This window comes from Theobroma cacao, chromosome 10 (genome assembly GCF_000208745.1).
Source record: "Theobroma cacao cultivar B97-61/B2 chromosome 10, Criollo_cocoa_genome_V2, whole genome shotgun sequence".
Lineage (NCBI taxonomy): Eukaryota > Viridiplantae > Streptophyta > Magnoliopsida > Malvales > Malvaceae > Theobroma > Theobroma cacao.
Window position 1 is genome coordinate 17,566,126 of NC_030859.1, and position 17,718 is coordinate 17,583,843.

General features: G+C 30.1%; 2 protein-coding genes across 3 annotated transcripts; both read right to left on the bottom strand.

Annotated features, from left to right (window-relative positions):
* Positions 11,821–16,649, bottom strand: LOC18587050 (DEAD-box ATP-dependent RNA helicase 35). 2 transcript variants are annotated; one of them, XM_018129477.1, is made up of 5 exons: positions 16,304–16,649; positions 15,684–15,829; positions 14,409–15,318; positions 12,847–13,720; positions 11,821–12,439 (listed from the first exon to the last, which is right to left on the bottom strand). In XM_018129477.1, exons 3-4 carry the CDS (start codon positions 15,305–15,307, stop codon positions 12,856–12,858), a joined length of 1,764 nt encoding a protein of 587 aa, XP_017984966.1. In that variant the 5' UTR covers positions 15,308–15,318; positions 15,684–15,829; positions 16,304–16,649; the 3' UTR covers positions 11,821–12,439; positions 12,847–12,855. The 2 variants fall into 2 exon arrangements, with proteins under 2 accessions (XP_017984966.1, XP_017984967.1); XM_018129478.1 differs by lacking the exon at positions 15,684–15,829 and having other exon boundaries at positions 16,304–16,642.
* LOC108663637 (replication factor C subunit 2-like) lies at positions 12,065–12,787 on the bottom strand. Its single transcript, XM_018128865.1, has 2 exons — positions 12,773–12,787; positions 12,065–12,439 (listed from the first exon to the last, which is right to left on the bottom strand). The coding sequence occupies exons 1-2, from the start codon at positions 12,785–12,787 to the stop codon at positions 12,065–12,067; spliced, it is 390 nt and encodes a 129-aa protein (XP_017984354.1).

The following is a 17,718-nucleotide window of genomic DNA, read 5'->3' on the forward strand; positions in this document are numbered from 1 at the left end:
GAGAAACACCAACAGATTATTAATTGGCTCTGATACCATGTTGATTATCGAGAGAGAAATGAAAAGTCTGGAAAGCATTATTGATTGTTGATAAAGAGACGATGAATCTGGAAAAATCTAGAGAGCGTTAAGGGATGAATCAAGCTCTGATTGTTTTCTTTCTTGGTAAAAAACAATTGTCAGTACAACAGACTTTTATAGTCAAGTCAAGTCTTCATATAAAATCAAAATACAATAATAACCCTAAACATTTAGAATATTTACAAATGTACCACTGCACATGTCAAAATATAATATTTAACAGTGGGATCATGCTTAACTCTATATTCCATGTTCTCAACCTTCCTTGCTTCATATTTTTTATTCATTTTCCAGCTATTTTGTTTCAGCCTTTTGTTGTGCTGCTACTTTGAGTGGTTTCACTGCTCATTGCTTTGAGCGGTACCATTATTCATATTTTTGTACATACTTTTTACCATTAATATATCCTTTCTTTTTTGGCTGAGCAAAAAAAAAAAAAAACTTATCTATTGGGGGTAGGATCACTCTCATTAATTCGATGTTCAATTCACTACTTCTTTCTATTTTTCGATTTTCAGGCTCCTAATAGGGTCATCTGTAAACTTGAGCAATTGAGGAGAATTTTTTTATAGGTGGCACAATTGTTAAAAAAAAGATAACAAAGGCTGAATGGAGCATGATATGTACACAAAAAAGGTTCGATCGTTTAGGGATCTCAAGCCTAAAGTACAAGAATTTGGCCCTTCTTACCAAATGGTGGTGCAGTCTGCTAATGATGACAAAGCACTATGGAGGTGGATGAATTTGGAAAAATATGGTAATGGTCGTTCCCATTGGTTACCTTCCATATCAAATACGAGGAGAATGTCTACTGTTTGGAGATCTATTGTCAATCCTCCCTCAAATGCAGGAGTTCAAAATCTTGTGGGAGATAAAGCATGCTGTTGGATAGTGGGTGATGGTGCCACTATATTCTTTTGGCTAGACAAATGGATTGATGATGTTCCTTTTAGCTCAAAATTTCCACGCCTTTTCTATTTGGCCAATTCGAAGGAATTGAAAGTTTTTAAAGCTTGGAATAATGGTTCTTAGTCCATTAGTTTTCAACATAACTTATATTCTTGGGAAATGGAATCCCATGGCTCAATTGCAAGGTTTGGTTTTATTCTATTGGGCAAATTTCTGCTCCACCAAAGCTGCAATGCTTTCTTTGGCTCACAATTAACGACTCTATTCCCACGAAACATTTCCTTCCATTAAGGGGTGTTCAGTTCATCCTTAAGCAACTTCGATGTCTTTGGTCTAGTCTTGTTGAAGAAACAAGCTCTCATATGTTACTTACATCAAACTTAAGTTGGTATGTGTGGGGTCTTGTTCTTAAATGATGGGGTTTTAGGTGGCGTCAACTAGATTTCATTGCTTTTTGTATTCAATCATGGTTTGTAGGCCCTTTTTTTGGTACTACCTATAAACGATGGATGATGGTTTGTGGAGCTAGCCTTTGGTCTTTCTAGTTAGCGAGAAATGAAATTGTGTTTAATAACAAAGTGTGGGACAAGGATGAAATTTTTTTTCCTTATCAAGATGCATGCAATGTTTTGGATTCATGCTTGTGAGGGTGTTGATGCCATTAACATCATGTGTTGGTGGTAAAAGCCATGGAACTCTTCACAGATTATGGCCATTCTTTATGCGTTGAGTGGTTTTGCTACTTCTCCCTTTACAAGCATTCCACTTTCTATTGAATTTGACTCTAAGGTTGCACTTGCTTGGGTTGAGAAAAATGACCTAAGGCCATGGAAAAAATGACATATTTTCAATGAGATTAACTCTCTTCATCTCTCCCGTATAGTCTCTTTCCACCATATCTTTAAAGAAGGTAACTCTTTTGCTGATTCATTAGCAAGGTACAATGTTGAGAAATCATCTTTCTTCTTTGCCTGGTGGCAATACTTGCTGCACTTTATTTTATGCTATTCTTCTTTGGTGTTTTCATTTTGCATGTTTATTTGCAGACTTTAGGTTTACATTTACATGTTTATTTGCAGACTTTCTAGGCATAGCTTGGCCTAAAATGGTGTAAGCTGTTTTTTTTTCTTTTATCCCCGACATATATATATATACACTTTTGGGTTGAAGCTTCCATTTCAATAATAATAGATTTAAAGTGAATTATGATTAAAAGTTAAGGAGGTAGGAGCAATTTACCCTTTATTTTATGATAGTTAGGTCTTATTTAACTGACTTAAATTGTTTTGAAAACTTACCGAAAAAGAGAACTTTATTAAATTGTTTTAGTAACCTAATTTGATTAGGAAATTTTGCACCAAATGTTATGAATTAGTATTTTCAAATTGTTTAATTAATACTAGTTTAAACAAACATATAAGGTTAATAACTTGGATTAAACATATGTTTTATTTCATAATATGATTCAGATGGATGTGGATGTGGATGATTATGGATGAGGATGTATGCATGGTTATATTTTTCATGGTATTTTTGAAATATGGACTATGAGCCTTGCCTTTCTCTATATTTTTTCTAGAGTTGTAAAATTCTTTTCTCATCTTATTCCTTTCGAATGTAACTTGAAGTTTCTCATAAATTATGTAAAAGTTATAGAGTTTATACAATTAGAATAAGAAAAAATTTTTATATCATCTGGAAGAAGGAGGACCAAGGGACCAAGAGACACCAAGGAAGTTGCGGCCAAGGCTTATGAAGACCTTTGAATGCAATTACCCAAGATATGACCAACTAATTTTTTTTATAACTCAAGGAAATTAGATTAGATAATAGTTTATAAACATCCGAAGTAGTATACATGTGATAGATTCATTTTGTGTGATTTTTAAATGCTATTCGTGCATGAAGGATGAGACCTAAATAATATGTTTAAACCCTGTAAATCAACACACATACCTAAATCTCTCATATATTATATTAAGTAAATGTTAAGAACATGGATCAGCTACCTTCCATTATCATGTGCAAAAACTAGAGTTCTTTTTTTCATTGGCTTGTTGAGTTACTCGAAGTAGACAAGAATATATCTATTCTATGATAATTGGGTCTTTCTTAACTTACTTATATGATTTGGATGAGTCACTCATGATCATATAGTGTTTGGATCATTTCAAGTTTAAATTGTCTTATGTTCAAACCATTTTAAGTTTGGATCGTCTCGGATTTGGATGGTTTTGAGTTATTTTGAAATTCACATAAGTTATAGACTTTTTTGTAAATTCCAATGCAATAAATAATTTTGTCCATTTTCATAATAGATATCAAGTCAATATCATTGATTAATTTAACAAATTTAAGAAAAAAATATGATTAAAAATTAGAAATTTAAAAAGATTGATTAATTTAACAAATTTAAGATAAATTTTATACACTAACATTAAATATAATCATATAAACAAATATTTAATTGAAAAAATAGTGGACATTATAAAAAAGTGCACCAATTACCGCTCATAAGAATAATAACTTAATAAAAATATAACATCAATTGATCAATTAATTGACCTAATACTAACACTTGAAAATCATAACAAATTCAAAATCATGATATTATAAATGAATTAATATAATATTATTTTAATTTTAATTTTTGATCATTTTTGCATTTTGACATTAATGGAGATTAAAAATGTCTTGACTTGATAAATAACAGTATAAATTTAATCGATGGATTAACTTGCATAATATTAATTAAAATTTAAAATATAAATAGTCAATATTGAAAAAATTAAAAATACATTATTTATATAACTGGATACTAATTTATAATAATATTATCTTTCAAAATTTAAAATTTTCATTTAAGAAAAAATATTTAATGTTTATTCATTTACTTATTTTGAAAATGATCGTTTAATTAAAATTTGGATCTTTCTGAATTACAAATTCAAGTTTTAACAAGTTTTGAGTTTAAAATAAGATTGATCTCGAATTTTGGATCATTGCAAAATCTAAGTTAGCTTCAAGTTTGGATAGTGTTAAAGTTGGAGGAGTGTTTTAGTTCAATCTGTTTCACGTTTGGGTAGCCTTGGGTTTGAATTCTTTCAACTTTTTACCTTTTTCAATCAATTCAAATTGGAACCACTTCAATCTCAAGTCAGTTAAAAAAAAAAAGGAATACGTTAAAATTTTTTACACTGGGTAGTTTCACCTCATTTCTATCACTTTTATATATATATATATATATATACTTTGCNTAATTTTACTTTATTTTTTACTTTAAACTATAAAAATATTATTCTTTTTAATATTAAAATTATATTTAATTAATTAATTCAATAAAAATTATTATTATCACTTGTTACGTTAACTCTCAAACATTTACATTAAGATTTTAAATTTGCTTATTCTACTTTTATAAGATTTTATATCAATTTTTATGACTTTACGTCAACCCTTTTCAATACTAACTTTTAACTATAATTATCTTTATCTTTATTATTCTTTATTTAAAAATAAAAATTTAAATATTGTTACATACTTTTAGCCCAATAATAAAAATATAAATGTTTGTTTTTTTATTAAAATTAGATTTTTTTACTTAATTAACTTATTACGTTAACTTTAACACATTTACGTTAAGATTTAAAATTTAGTTATTATACCTTTATAAGTTTTTACGTCAATTTTTATAGTTTTACGTCAAGGCTTATCTATATTAATTTTGAACTATAATTATTTTTATCATTATTATTCTTCATTTAAAAATTAAAATTTGTATATCGTTAAACACTTTTAACTGGAGAATATAAGTTTAAATATTAGGTTTTCACTGAAATTAGATTTTTTTTACTTAATTAACTTATTACGTTAACTCTCACACTTTTACATTAAGATTTAAAATTTAGTTATTTCACCTTTATAAGTTTTTACGTCAATTATTACAGTTTTACGTCCAGGCTTATCTATGTCAATTTTGAACTATAATTATTTTTATCCTTATTATTCTTCATTTAAAAATTAAAATTTGTATATCGTTAAATACTTTTAGTCCGAGAATTAAATTTAAATATTTTTTTCACTAAAATTAGATTTTTTTACTTAATTAACTTGTTGCGCTAACTCTCACACTTTTGCGTTAAGATTTAAAATTTAGTTATTCTACCTTTATAAGTTTTTATGTCAATTGTTACAGTTTTACGTAAAGGTTTATCTGTCAATTTTGAGCTATAATTATTTTTAACCTTATTATTCTTTATTTTAAAATTTAAATTTGTATATCGTTATATACTTTTAATCCGAGAATATAAATTTAAATTTTTTTTTTACTAAAATTAGATTTTTTTCACTTAATTAACTTGTTACGTTAACACTCACACGTTTACGTTAAGATTTAAACTTTAACTACTCCACCTTTATAAGTTTTTACATCAATTCTTACAATTTTACGTCAAGGCATTTCTATATCAATTTTGAACTATAATTATTTTTATCTTTATTATTCTTTATTTAAAAATTAAAATTTGTATATTGTTAAACATTTTAGTCTAAGAGTATAAATTTAAATGTTTGTTTTTTAGTAAAATTAGATTTTTTTTTACTTAATTGATTTATTACATTAATTCTAACACATTTACGTTAAGATTTAAAATTTAGTTATTCCACCTTTATAAGTTTGTGCGTCAATTCTTACAATTTTACATCAAAGTTTTTCTATGTCAATTTTGAGCTATATTTATTTTTATCCTTATTATTCTTTATTTAAAAATTAAAATTTTTGTATCGTTAAACACTTTTAGCCCTACAATATAAATTTAAATATTTATTTTTCATTAAAATTAGATTTTTTTTCTTAATTGACTTGCTATGTTAACTCTCATATATTTACGATAAAATTTTAAATTTAGTTATTCTACTTTTACGAGATTTATGTCAATTCTTATTATTTTACGTTAAGGATTTTTAATCATAACTTTTAAAAACTTTATGTCTAGGTTTTTTAATGACAACTTTAAATTACATGTGTTTTTATTTTTGTTATTATATATTTTTAATTTTGACTTTTTGATTTATTATAGTGATAATCCTATTTATAATATGATATTTCAGCCATTAAATAAAAGCAATGCAAATAAACGGTTTCGATTAATAAAGCATAAAAAGAGAGTCCATTAAAGGAAAGATTTTTTGTTTACCGGTTGAATTTGTTTACCAGTTTCTTGATGGGTTTTAAATCAATTGTTGCAATTTAATCTCATAGATCTTATGGTCTTTATTAATTGACCTTACAATAAGGTCAAAAATAATTACCTTACTGCAAAATTTGTCATATCAAAGGCATCATTAATTCGTTATCCTCGAAAAAGAGCTATACAAACTGATTATTTAAAAAAAAAAAAAAGTCCAAACCTAGCCCATTCGGCATCTACCATGAGTTGGGGCGATGACCTAAAAGATGAAAAGGATGACACTAATCACCCATAGAACGGCGAAAGTGATCTCCTACTTGATAGCAACCACTGCGATGGCATCTCAAGGTCCTAAGTATTATTAAGGTTTAAGTCTTTGGGTCCTACTCTTTCTTCTTTTTTGCAAAAACAATGGAGATAGGAAGCATCGGATGAAACACATATAGTTCTAACCTAGTCGGGTTGATCAAATCGCCAATGCTCAGACCAAGCACATGGGGCAAACCTGAAAAAGTGACTTCGGGGCCTCAGTGTTAAGACGAAGTAAGATCCAGTTAGTAGGGGTTTAAGCTTTTGTCGAAGAGTTCCCGGTAAAGTTAGCAATGAATGTCGGCTTATAAAAAGTGATGCTGGTGGTGGCAATGGCGGCGGAGGTTGCTTTTGCTTTGGATGTTTGTTGGATAAGTTTATAATATTTGATCGTCTCACATTGGAAGATAATTATTCAAGATGTGTCTGTTTAAATTAAAACATAAATTTTGAATAAATAGAAGACATCTTTTCAATAGTTATAAAAAAAGGAAGAGTTTTCAATATAGGCATCAACCTTTAAAAGCATTTTGTAATAAGTTTGTTGTATCTTGCAGAATCTTTGTCTGCAAATCTCCATAGTAGGCAACAACTATTTAAAGAAAGTGTGTTACATCATGCCTCAAGTTCTTTTCCTCTCTTCTTATACTAATTTTCTAACAATAAAGAGTAGTTGGTGCAAAAGATGTGTGTCATTCTTATCATACATTAAGGTATAATAATGTCAATATGTAAATACCATCAAGGTCCATATGAAAGGTTGACATATGGCATTCCTATTATATATAAAGGTATAATGATGTTTATGTAAATACCATCAAGGTCCATGTGATAGGTAGGCATGTGACAAACTTATTACACATGAAGGTGTAATAGTGCCAATATGTAAATTTAACATCTTTATATATAGTGCATTCTTATTTTATCATCGAAGCCATAATGGTGCAACATAGATATTCAACATCTTTGACTTGACATTCTAATTGTGTAATAAAGGTACAATGTTGCTTATGTGAACATATACATTGATGTATTAATTTGACATTTTGATTATACATGAAGATACAATGGTGTCAATTGAGAAAAAAAGATTTTCTTATGCTAGTTAGATAGCTAATATTGATGACAATAAATTCACATCATAATCGATTTTTACCTTAGGAGGTAGTGCTATTAATTGGGCATCTAAGAAGCAAACTTGTATTACACATTCCAAAATTGAATCTGAATTTTATAGCATTAGCAGCTATTGGAAAAGAAGCGGAATGGATGAAAAATTTGTTATTAGATATAAAGTTGTGGCCACAACTAATGCCAGCCATTTTCATATATTGTGACAATGAAGCAATAATATGTGTAGCCACAATAAGATTTAAAATGGTAAGTCTAGACACATAAGTTTACAGCATAACTACATAAGACAATTAATCTCAAATGGCATTATAATAATAGTTTGTGTTAAATCTTGTAAGAATTTGACTGATCCACTTACCAAAGCTTTATCAAGAAAGGCTATAAAATCAACATCTAGTGAAATGGGGCTAAAACCCTTGACTTAAATGCATTAGTAATAGAAACCCAACTTTGAGTTCGCAAAACTAACAATAAAAGTTCAATGGGTAATAACAAGTTACTATATATTGTTATTATGCACTAAATTTTTTATATTAAATAGCCTCATTCTAAAATATTCAATGTGACTGTTATGAGGAGAGGATGAGCAAAAGGTTTTTAATGGCAATGTTAAATGCTTGTAGTAACAAAGACATAATGATAAATTCCACCTATATGAATATTAAAGTGATGCCACTTTAAATAAGAGTTACAAGGGTTTACTCGGGTAAATATTCATGAAGTAAGATTAGCACAAGGCCATATTAGTGCTAAAGTAGTTGGGAGAATCTTAAAAGTGATTAAATAACGTTATGTGTGATATTTTCGATTATAACATAAAGAGTTGTGGTTCAATCCCTATGATACCAATAACTTTGTCTTAACTTTAAAATTTCTATGCTAGTAGAAAGTTCAAATCTTCAAGATACTTTCTATTATGCATAATATTATTAATATTACAAACTAGTGGTGGATTTTTAGATAGTTTGTAATAATTGGCAGTCTCACATTGGAAAATAATTATTCAATTGTTCAAATTAAAACATAACTCTTTAAATAAGCAAAAGTGTTTTCAACAAACACAACTATTGAAACACAATAGGCACATCTGCTAAAACACAACAGATACAACTTTTCAGTATCCATAAAAAAAAAAATGGAAAAACTTTCAATATAGACATCAACCTTCAAAATTATTCTGCAATAGGCTTGTTATATCCTGGAGAGTCCTTGTTTGCCTTTAAAAAAAGTGTGTTACAGCACGTCTCAAGCCTTTCTCTTCTTTTCTTATACTAATTTTCCAACAATATTTCTATTTCTGTGGTATTGCTCTGGTTGTTTTTTCTGTTGCTGGACTTGGGGAACACCAAGTCGGATCCAAAGGCAGACCCACATTCATTAGAATGGTGTCACTTGACACCACTCAATTAGACAAAAATATTTATTTATTATATTACTTATTTAGAGTTTTATATACTTTAAAATACTAATGAACCCATTAATTTTTTTAAAATTTTGTAAGGAGTGGGGTCAAAAAATAGATTTTATTAAAAATCTACATATTAATAATACTTAAATATTATCAAAAAGTATATTTATCAAAATGTAATTTATATATTAATATTTAAATACTACATAGAAAGATAAAAAAATTTCTTTTCATAATTTAAAATTTTATCAAAAAAGTCAAAACCTAAACTACTCTTCCTCTCAAAAATTTCAAGACTTGCTCTTGAGACCCGTAATGACTTTTTCTCAATCCTTGGTTGTAATTTTTATTCTCTCAAAACAACTCAACTAGGCTTCAATTGTAAGTAATTTTCAACCTAAATTAAGTTTTTAAATACTTCATGTCTAAGTATTTTTGATTAATTTGATAGTTTAGGTTCACAATTATAATCTAACTAATGAGAAATAATATTGCATGTCAAATAATATTTTAAATTATGAGTTATGTGGTTTGTGGATGCTTATATTTAATTTTGATCAATGAATTAAAAATTATCATATTGTTAGTTGTTGAATTTGTTAATGTACTATGTAAGATCATATTTTATTTAATTCTAATATTATTTGATATATTTGATAGTGTTTCTACTAAAGCTATAATACAATGTTTTCGAAATATGAAAAATTGTCATAGATAATTATAATTTTTTTAAATATTTTTATTTTAAAATATTAAATAAATATACTGAATTTATATTTTTTAATTTAATATTAACTTTTAGTTTATAGATTTTAATAAATTTATTTTTTTAATTATGACATTAGTCAAAAAAATTCCTGAACCCGTGTCTGGTCGGATCTCCGACTTAAAAGGAACAGCTCCAGGTTTCTTGAAGGAATCATCCACTGCCATTGTTCTTTCAGACGGAAAATAACTACCAAAGTATATATAAAGAGTAAAAGCAAGCTGATAAAACAAACTTTCATCATCTAGAGTGAGTCTGTCTAGGTCTTTACATATAGTTGGGGTGGCAGCTAGGGATGAAGGAAAAGCTTAGTCTCGGCGGGATTAAAGGCATGAAGGTGGGGCTGGTCCATGCACGTATTTGAGTTTTACTTAGGTCCATTCGAGGCAGGGGCGGAGCTAGCTAATTTTTATTGAGAAAGTCAAAGACTAAAAAAAATAAAAGTTAAAAATTTTTAAAATTAATATATTAAACTTAATTATTAATAATTAAAAGATTTAAAATAAACAATAATTTTATATAACGTGTAAATAAAAAAAAAACTTATAATAGTACTCTAGAAAAGTTTTGTTCGATGATGGTAATATCTTTTTAAATATAAACAACTAAATTATTTGTAAAAAACTTATCATTCATTTTATTTCGAAGTCTTCTCTTTATCGATATAAACGACTTAAAAATTAATCTAGTCAACATCTAATATTCTTATTTTATTATATTTAAGTTTATAATACTAAATATTAAACTATAATGCATAAAATATAAATAGTTAAATATTATATACATAATTAATAATTTTTTTTATACTCAAAATAATTTCTTTTCAACTAAATATAAAATGTAAAGCACATTAAAAACATATACTCGATATAATTTTTTCTTATATAATTAGGATTAATAAAAAATAATATATTAGTGAAATTTTAAACAACAACCAATAATGTAACACTTGAACTTATATTTGAGAATTACATATACAATAATTAATTTTTTAATTTTTAAAAATTAAAATTATTAAAAATAAAATCCACATAATAGAAAAAAATCATGACGAGTAGGAGATATAACTTATATAACAAAAAAAAATATGATTGATGATTTGTAGAAATTTAAAATAAAAAATCTATAAAAACTTAAAATATATGAGCAAATAGAATATAATTGAAAAAACTAAATAAATATAAATAATAATAGTAATATAAGTAGAAAAAATTAAATAAAAACTTTACCTTTTTATAATTTTACAATACAAGAACAGAAAAGAAAAAAAATAGTTGGAGAAACTTAAAAAATTAAAAAAAAATTAAAAATTTAGTAAAATTAAATAGAATTTGTAAGATCATTTTATTATTTTTTAATTATATTAATTATTTTTAAAAAATTATTAAAAAATATATAATATATAAAAAATTCAAAATTTTTGGGGGGCCATTCCAAAGGGACGCTCCGCCCCTGATTCGAGGCCAAACCAGTCTCCATCATAAAAACAGAAGACAGTTGAACGAGGCAGAAGATTCAAACATGTGTCAATGCTTGAGCTAGACTTTTTCAGCATCCAATTCGAAATCACAGGAGGGGTTTTCCTTTGATTTGGGTTCAGATGGAGCATAGAGCTCTGGGTTTTTGAATTGTCAAACTATTAGAACGGTAAAAATTCTAAAACCAGTTTGTTGCAAGGGCTGGTGTTAGAAACAGAGACCAACCTGATGACTGCCTAGCCAGGCCAGCTAAGTGCGAATGTGCAATGGAGATTTGAAATTTTGGGCTCCAGCTCCACCCAGACATTATCATAAGAGATGCACTACTGATGTTGTGCTCCATTCGAATATATTTGTCATGATATCCCTCACGCAAACGAAAAGTAACTTCGATGGTTCAAATGGAAAAGTCTTATTACTCTCAGTTTTACCATTATGATAGCAACAAAAGTAATTTGGTCCCCATTCATCATCTTTTCATTGTACTAAATAAGCATTGCTGTTGTGAATAATACTATGAGACAGGATGCAAATTGGAGTGTCAAGAACACATTGAATCAGCCTACGCAACTTTAGCATTAGATTAGAGATCAATTAAAGAGATCAAACTTAACATACAAGATCCATGTAAGACTAAGTAACATGAGACTCAAAAGATGGGCCCATCTTTGATAAATAGCAGGCATAACACAATAGTTTGAAAAGCCGTTTCGTTGCAATATATTACAATCCAAAAAGTTGAACCTTTACTTGTCTTCAAAGGCCCCTGCATCCCAATCTACGCTGTCCCCTAACTTTCAAAACAGAATTCTTGTCGCATGTTACACAAAGCTCGCATTGTGTTGCTGGCCACATCCAGCAGCTGCAAGTACTCATCTGCACCATCCCCTAGACGCTTATCTGCCTCAGCCAAACTCTTGCAAATTTTAGCTTTTTGTTCATCTGGTATATCATCTGCCTCAACAACCACATCAAATAACTGAGAAAGCATCTGAGAAACCGGAAACCCTTCTGCAATTCCATTATTGACGTCCTTGTTTGCCAAATCAAAGTTGCCGCTTTTGCATGCAGCATAAAATGCCTCAACAACTTCTTGAGGGGTAATCCCAGATACACTAAGTAGGGCCTTTGAAGAAATTGTTGATCCAAATAAGCGAGCAGCTCCCTGCAAGTATGTATTAAACCTCAGTAGTTCTTATATCCTTTTTGCCTCTTACACCATTTTTTTATTTTTATACTAACAATTAAGAAAACAAAATTTTGAATTACATATCATTATTCACAATTTATCATATTGGAAAAGAAATATGCAGACACAACACACAGACAGAGAAAAACCTTAAAAATAACAATCAAACTGCAGCAAAGACTTTCAATGAAAAAATCTCCACGGATGGGATGTAATGAACACACTATTAAACAAACAAGAAGGCCCTTGATTCTATTTTCCCTGTAATGGAACTTGCATTAATTCAAGTTAAAAAAGGTACACCTAAACACATAGCAGGGCCATGCCCTCATCCCAGATTCATTCTGTTTGACATAAAACTAAAATGAGTTCGGGGTACTTACAAGTACAAATCAAATTTCTCCTCTGTAACCACCAGAACCAAAATAATCCCTTCTAGAACTTGCAATCGCCATGCTTTTCTGATGCTCTAACTTGGGGCAATCCCGGATACGATGGCCCAACCCACCACAATAAGCACAACCCTTTACACCACTTGCGTTGGTGATTGCATCCACATCCTCCATTGGATCATTCAGCTCAGCCAAGACGGGTGGAATCCTCTGTTTGGCTTCTTGCAAAAGGTGCTTCAAATCAAGCAGGGTTGTCTCACTCTGGTTCTTATTTATGAATGTGGTTGCAATTCCCGTTTTACCACATCTTCCTGTTCGTCCTATTCTATGGACATAGTTTTCAATTTCAGCAGGCATATCATAATTGATCACATGTTGAATATCAGGAAAATCCAAACCCTTTGATGCAACATCAGTTGCGACTAAGACATCCTTCTTGCCAGCTTTAAAGGATGAAATGGCATACTCTCTCTCTTCTTGGTCCTTGCCTCCATGAATGGCCACAGCTTCAACTCCTTTCAAGAGGAGATATTCATGAATATCATCCACATCAGCCTTATTCTCACAAAATATTAAAACAGGCGGAGGGGTTTTTTGTAGGCATTCAAGGAGGTAGACTATCTTTGCCTCTTGCTTCACATACTCGACCTCCTGAATCACATCGAGATTTGCAGCTCCTGCTCTTCCAACATTAACAGTAACTGGTTTTACTAAAGCACTTCTGGCGAAGTTCTGAATTTTGGTAGGCATAGTTGCAGAGAACAAAAGGGTTTGCCGTTGGGCTTTAAAGTGGTCAAACACTTCCCTGATGTCATCTTCAAAGCCTAAATCTACTAGTCTATCTGCTTCATCCAATGTCAAGTACCTATAGAAGAAAAACCAATTGCTTAAGTATCATTATCTATCCAGAGCAAAAACTTTTTGATCTAAATGGCATACATATAATCTATATATTTTGGGCGTAAAAAGGCCAGCTGTAACAGATTCAACACAGTTGATATCTTTAAAATTAAGTGCAAGGATAAAAAACAATGCGGAAGCAACTAACATTCCATGATAGCAGACGTATAAAGAGATATCTAAAAAAAATGAGCAGCAACAGAAAAAAAAGTACAAAATCTTTTCCCAAAAAGAGAACTGCCAAAATGTTAACAGGCAAACCAAAAGTAAGCTAGCTGTGACAAATACAACACCATACAATATCTTTCAAAACAAATGCAAGAAAAATTGCAAAACATAGCAGAAGTAAAGAGCGCTACATATTTCACCATAAATATACAAAGCACTACATATCGGCAAAAGTACTTAAGAGATATTAAAACAAGTGACAAATGAGTTAACAGGCAAAACAAAACGAACTTGCTCCCCCAGCCCCCACCAAGCCTCTATAATATTTTAGCATCTCTGTTCCTGTCAATGCATACAGCAGTAGCTTAAGTTGCCACAAACAACTAAATTCAAATATATACTGCACAGATAGTCATGAGACCAAATGTAGCAGGTTAGTTAATTCACAATGCTGTTATTAGAAGCGCTGAATTAATAATCATTACCTGCAATTGTCTAAATTCATCTTCTTCTTGGCAAGCATATCCTTCAGCCTCCCAGGAGTAGCAACAACAATGTGAACCCCTTTCTTCACAACATCCAACTGGGACCTCATATCCACACCACCAATACAAAGCAATGGTCTGAGCTCTGGATACCCATTTTCCCTCATAGGTACCAAAAACTGCTCCACCACTTCATATGTCTGCCTAGCAAGCTCCCTTGAAGGACAGACAATCAACCCAAAAGGGCCTTCTCCTGGAAGTATCGGCATCATCATCTCCTCCTGCAATGCAATCATAATCAGTGGAAGCACGAACACAAGCGTTTTTCCCGACCCTGTAAACGCAATCCCAATCATATCTCTTCCTGACAAAATCACAGGCAGCCCTTGAACTTGAATAGGAGTCGGCTGCACAATCCCCTTTGCCTTCAACTTCTTCAAAATGGGATCCGGAAACTTCATGTCCTTAAAATTCTTAATAGGAGGTGGAATATCTTCCCCGTCAACAATAATATGCCATTGTTTCCAAATCAAATCTCTCTCTTTTTTCAACATCCTTCGAATATGCAAAGGTGGTTTCCATCCAGTCAACAAAGGCTCCGTATAAGTAATCCCTTTTGCCAATTCCCGGACTGACATCAGGGTCTTTCGATCCGATAAATGTTCAATCATCTCTTTCTCCTGTTGTACAATTTGTTCCATTTGACTTATTTCAGGTTGGTCCTTCTTGAGCTGGGTTGCTTTTACAAGCAAACTAGGTTTCACTTCAGCAAGATTGGATTTTTCATTCTCATCTTCAAGTGCAGATGACTTGCCCTTTCTTTGTAGGATTTTTTGAGCTTCCATGGCTCGGCGTTTTGCAACCGGAATATACTCAACGTAATCATCATCTTCCTCCATTTTTTAATTTTCTGCATTACCCAAAAAAAGCCCTAAATTATGATGTTGAGATTAAGGCTGAAAAATGTTTAATTAAAAAAAAATTGCTGAAGTAACAAGCATAAAACCCTCATATTTTTCTGTGCACTCTATACTGAAACATAATAATCAGCTGCAATATTTCACAAAAGCAAAATAATTGCTGCGACAAATGAGATGGAAAGTGCATAAAAAAACAGAAAACAGAAAAGCCCTAATGACCATTCAGGTAAAATGCCATGATAAGCAAAATGAACCGAAACATCTACCAAAATGAATTAGACTAAAATCGACAGCTGAAAACAAAAGTAAATTATATAATTTCAAAAAATAAGACCTTTCTGGGTTTGCTACTTACCCTGCTAATTTGCTTAAACGAATAACAGACTCTGACACCGGCGGATAGGAGACTGGATGTGGAACAAAGACAAGGCACAAGGCAGTGGAGGCGGACGGGCAGTGGAGGAAGACGGCTGCAGGACGGCAGCTTGGAGATCGGATTTGCTTTAAGAGAGCGGAGTGAGCGGATGTGAGGAACAGAGAGAAAGAGAGACGAGGAAAATAAGAAATTTTATATGTTGCTAACACCTACACAAAAACCTAAAACCAACACCCGCTCTGGCTTTGATTGAATTCAGTCTTACTCCATTTTCCTTTCCCACGCAACAAGAAAGAAAACATCAACAGATGCGGCAAACCCCAGCTAAACATAATCCAATAATGTGAAGCTAGGATCTATCTAATCCCTTCAAAATCACCAATCATCACCACTCATTAAAACAAAATGAAACACCTTTTGGAAGAACAAAAACACCCAGATCAAAAATAACACATTCAATACAAAATAAATCTATTCCAGATTCAATTTAGCAAAGATTATTTATTTTTCAGATCACTTATTCCAGAAGAAAGAAACATGAATGCGTAAAGAATACAAACAAAACTAAAATTAAATGAGAATTATTGAATTAAAATTACCTGATTGAATAGATTATTAGAGAGAGAAAGGAAAATATGTTTTTCTATTTGGAGACACAGAGGTGGGTGGTACGGATAGGATAGATTTAGAGGTATTTATAACGTTTTTAGAGTGAAGGAGACAACCGTGGCTAGGCTTTTTTAGAAAGAGAGGAAACAGGCGGCAGGAGGAAGGGGAAGAGAAGAAAAGAGGAAAGGGAAAGAAAGAGGAAGCCGCTACCAGAAAGGCCTAGACCGGACAAGGCGACGGCGACCGAGTAAGGGAGATAGGGTTTGGAGAAAGGGGTTGGCTGCCGCTGGTTGGGGTCAGTGGGAAAAGAAAAAGAGAGCAAAAATGAAGAAAAGAGACAGGGTTGACTGCTTGGGTTAGGTTAAAAGTTTATAGGACAATCAAAACCACGTCGTTTTATGGATACAAGAAGAAGAAAAAGAAGAGGTGTGTCGGATTCACCCGAGTTCAACCCGGTTCAAGTTTAGGCACAGTGCATTTTATTTATTTATGAATTTTTTATGCATGAATTAAATTTTTGAAATTACTTTAAGAAAGAGATAAGAATAAAAAGTCAAACAATTTTTTTGATAAATAATAAAATATGAAATAATTAATTGAATAAAATTAATAATGACTTGCCAAAATTATTGCGAGATTCCAAAATTATATTCACAAGGTTGATTAATTCTGAATAATTATAAACGCATAAGATAAAAAAAGTAGTAATTAAAATTGAAGATAATTTACAAAATTTCATCTTTAAAATTAAAAAAAATTAATATTCCATAATTAATATTCATTTTATTTTGATTTTAAAAAAAAATTCATTTTATTTTAATAATTTTATTATCTAATAATTATGTAACTTATCAATAATTACTTTCAATATATTACATTTTCTCAATTTTAATTTTATTTCTATATTAGAATAGTCGTAATTAACAAAATATGATTATATTAATATTTGCATATATTAAAATATAAAAAATCAAGTGTTTTCAAAAATTAAAAAATATTTAAATAACAAATATTGCTTAATAAGACATGGGACAATATTTTAAAAATAGTGATATTTTTAAATAATTATATATAATTTATTATTACTACTACTATTATCTATAATATTTTCAAAATTAAAATTGTTTCTTTTTTATTATTTTTATTTTATTTATAATATTATGTAATTTTAAATTATTTTTTATAAAAAAACGACTCGTACACAAAGCAAGGCACCACTCTAATTAATTAAAGATGTTTTTATCTAAAAAAAATTTTGATCTATTCAAAACGTATAATACTAGGAATTACTATTCTCCCTTTAAAAAAACCTATAAAGTCCGACCTTATAAAATACTATTCATGACATACATGTGATGATAGCATGATTGCATGCTAGGAGAGTCTCGAAAAATTTACAAAAGTC

What these genes read in the sequence shown, in the direction of transcription:
- LOC18587050 (XM_018129477.1), bottom strand. Translation starts at nt 15,307, where the DNA reads ATGGAGGAAGATGATGATTACGTTGAGTATATTCCGGTTGCAAAACGC. An exon ending in ATGAATTTAGACAATTGCAG is followed by an intron (nt 13,721 to 14,408) that starts GTAATGATTATT and finishes TTTCTTCTATAG; the next exon opens with GTACTTGACATTGGATGAAG.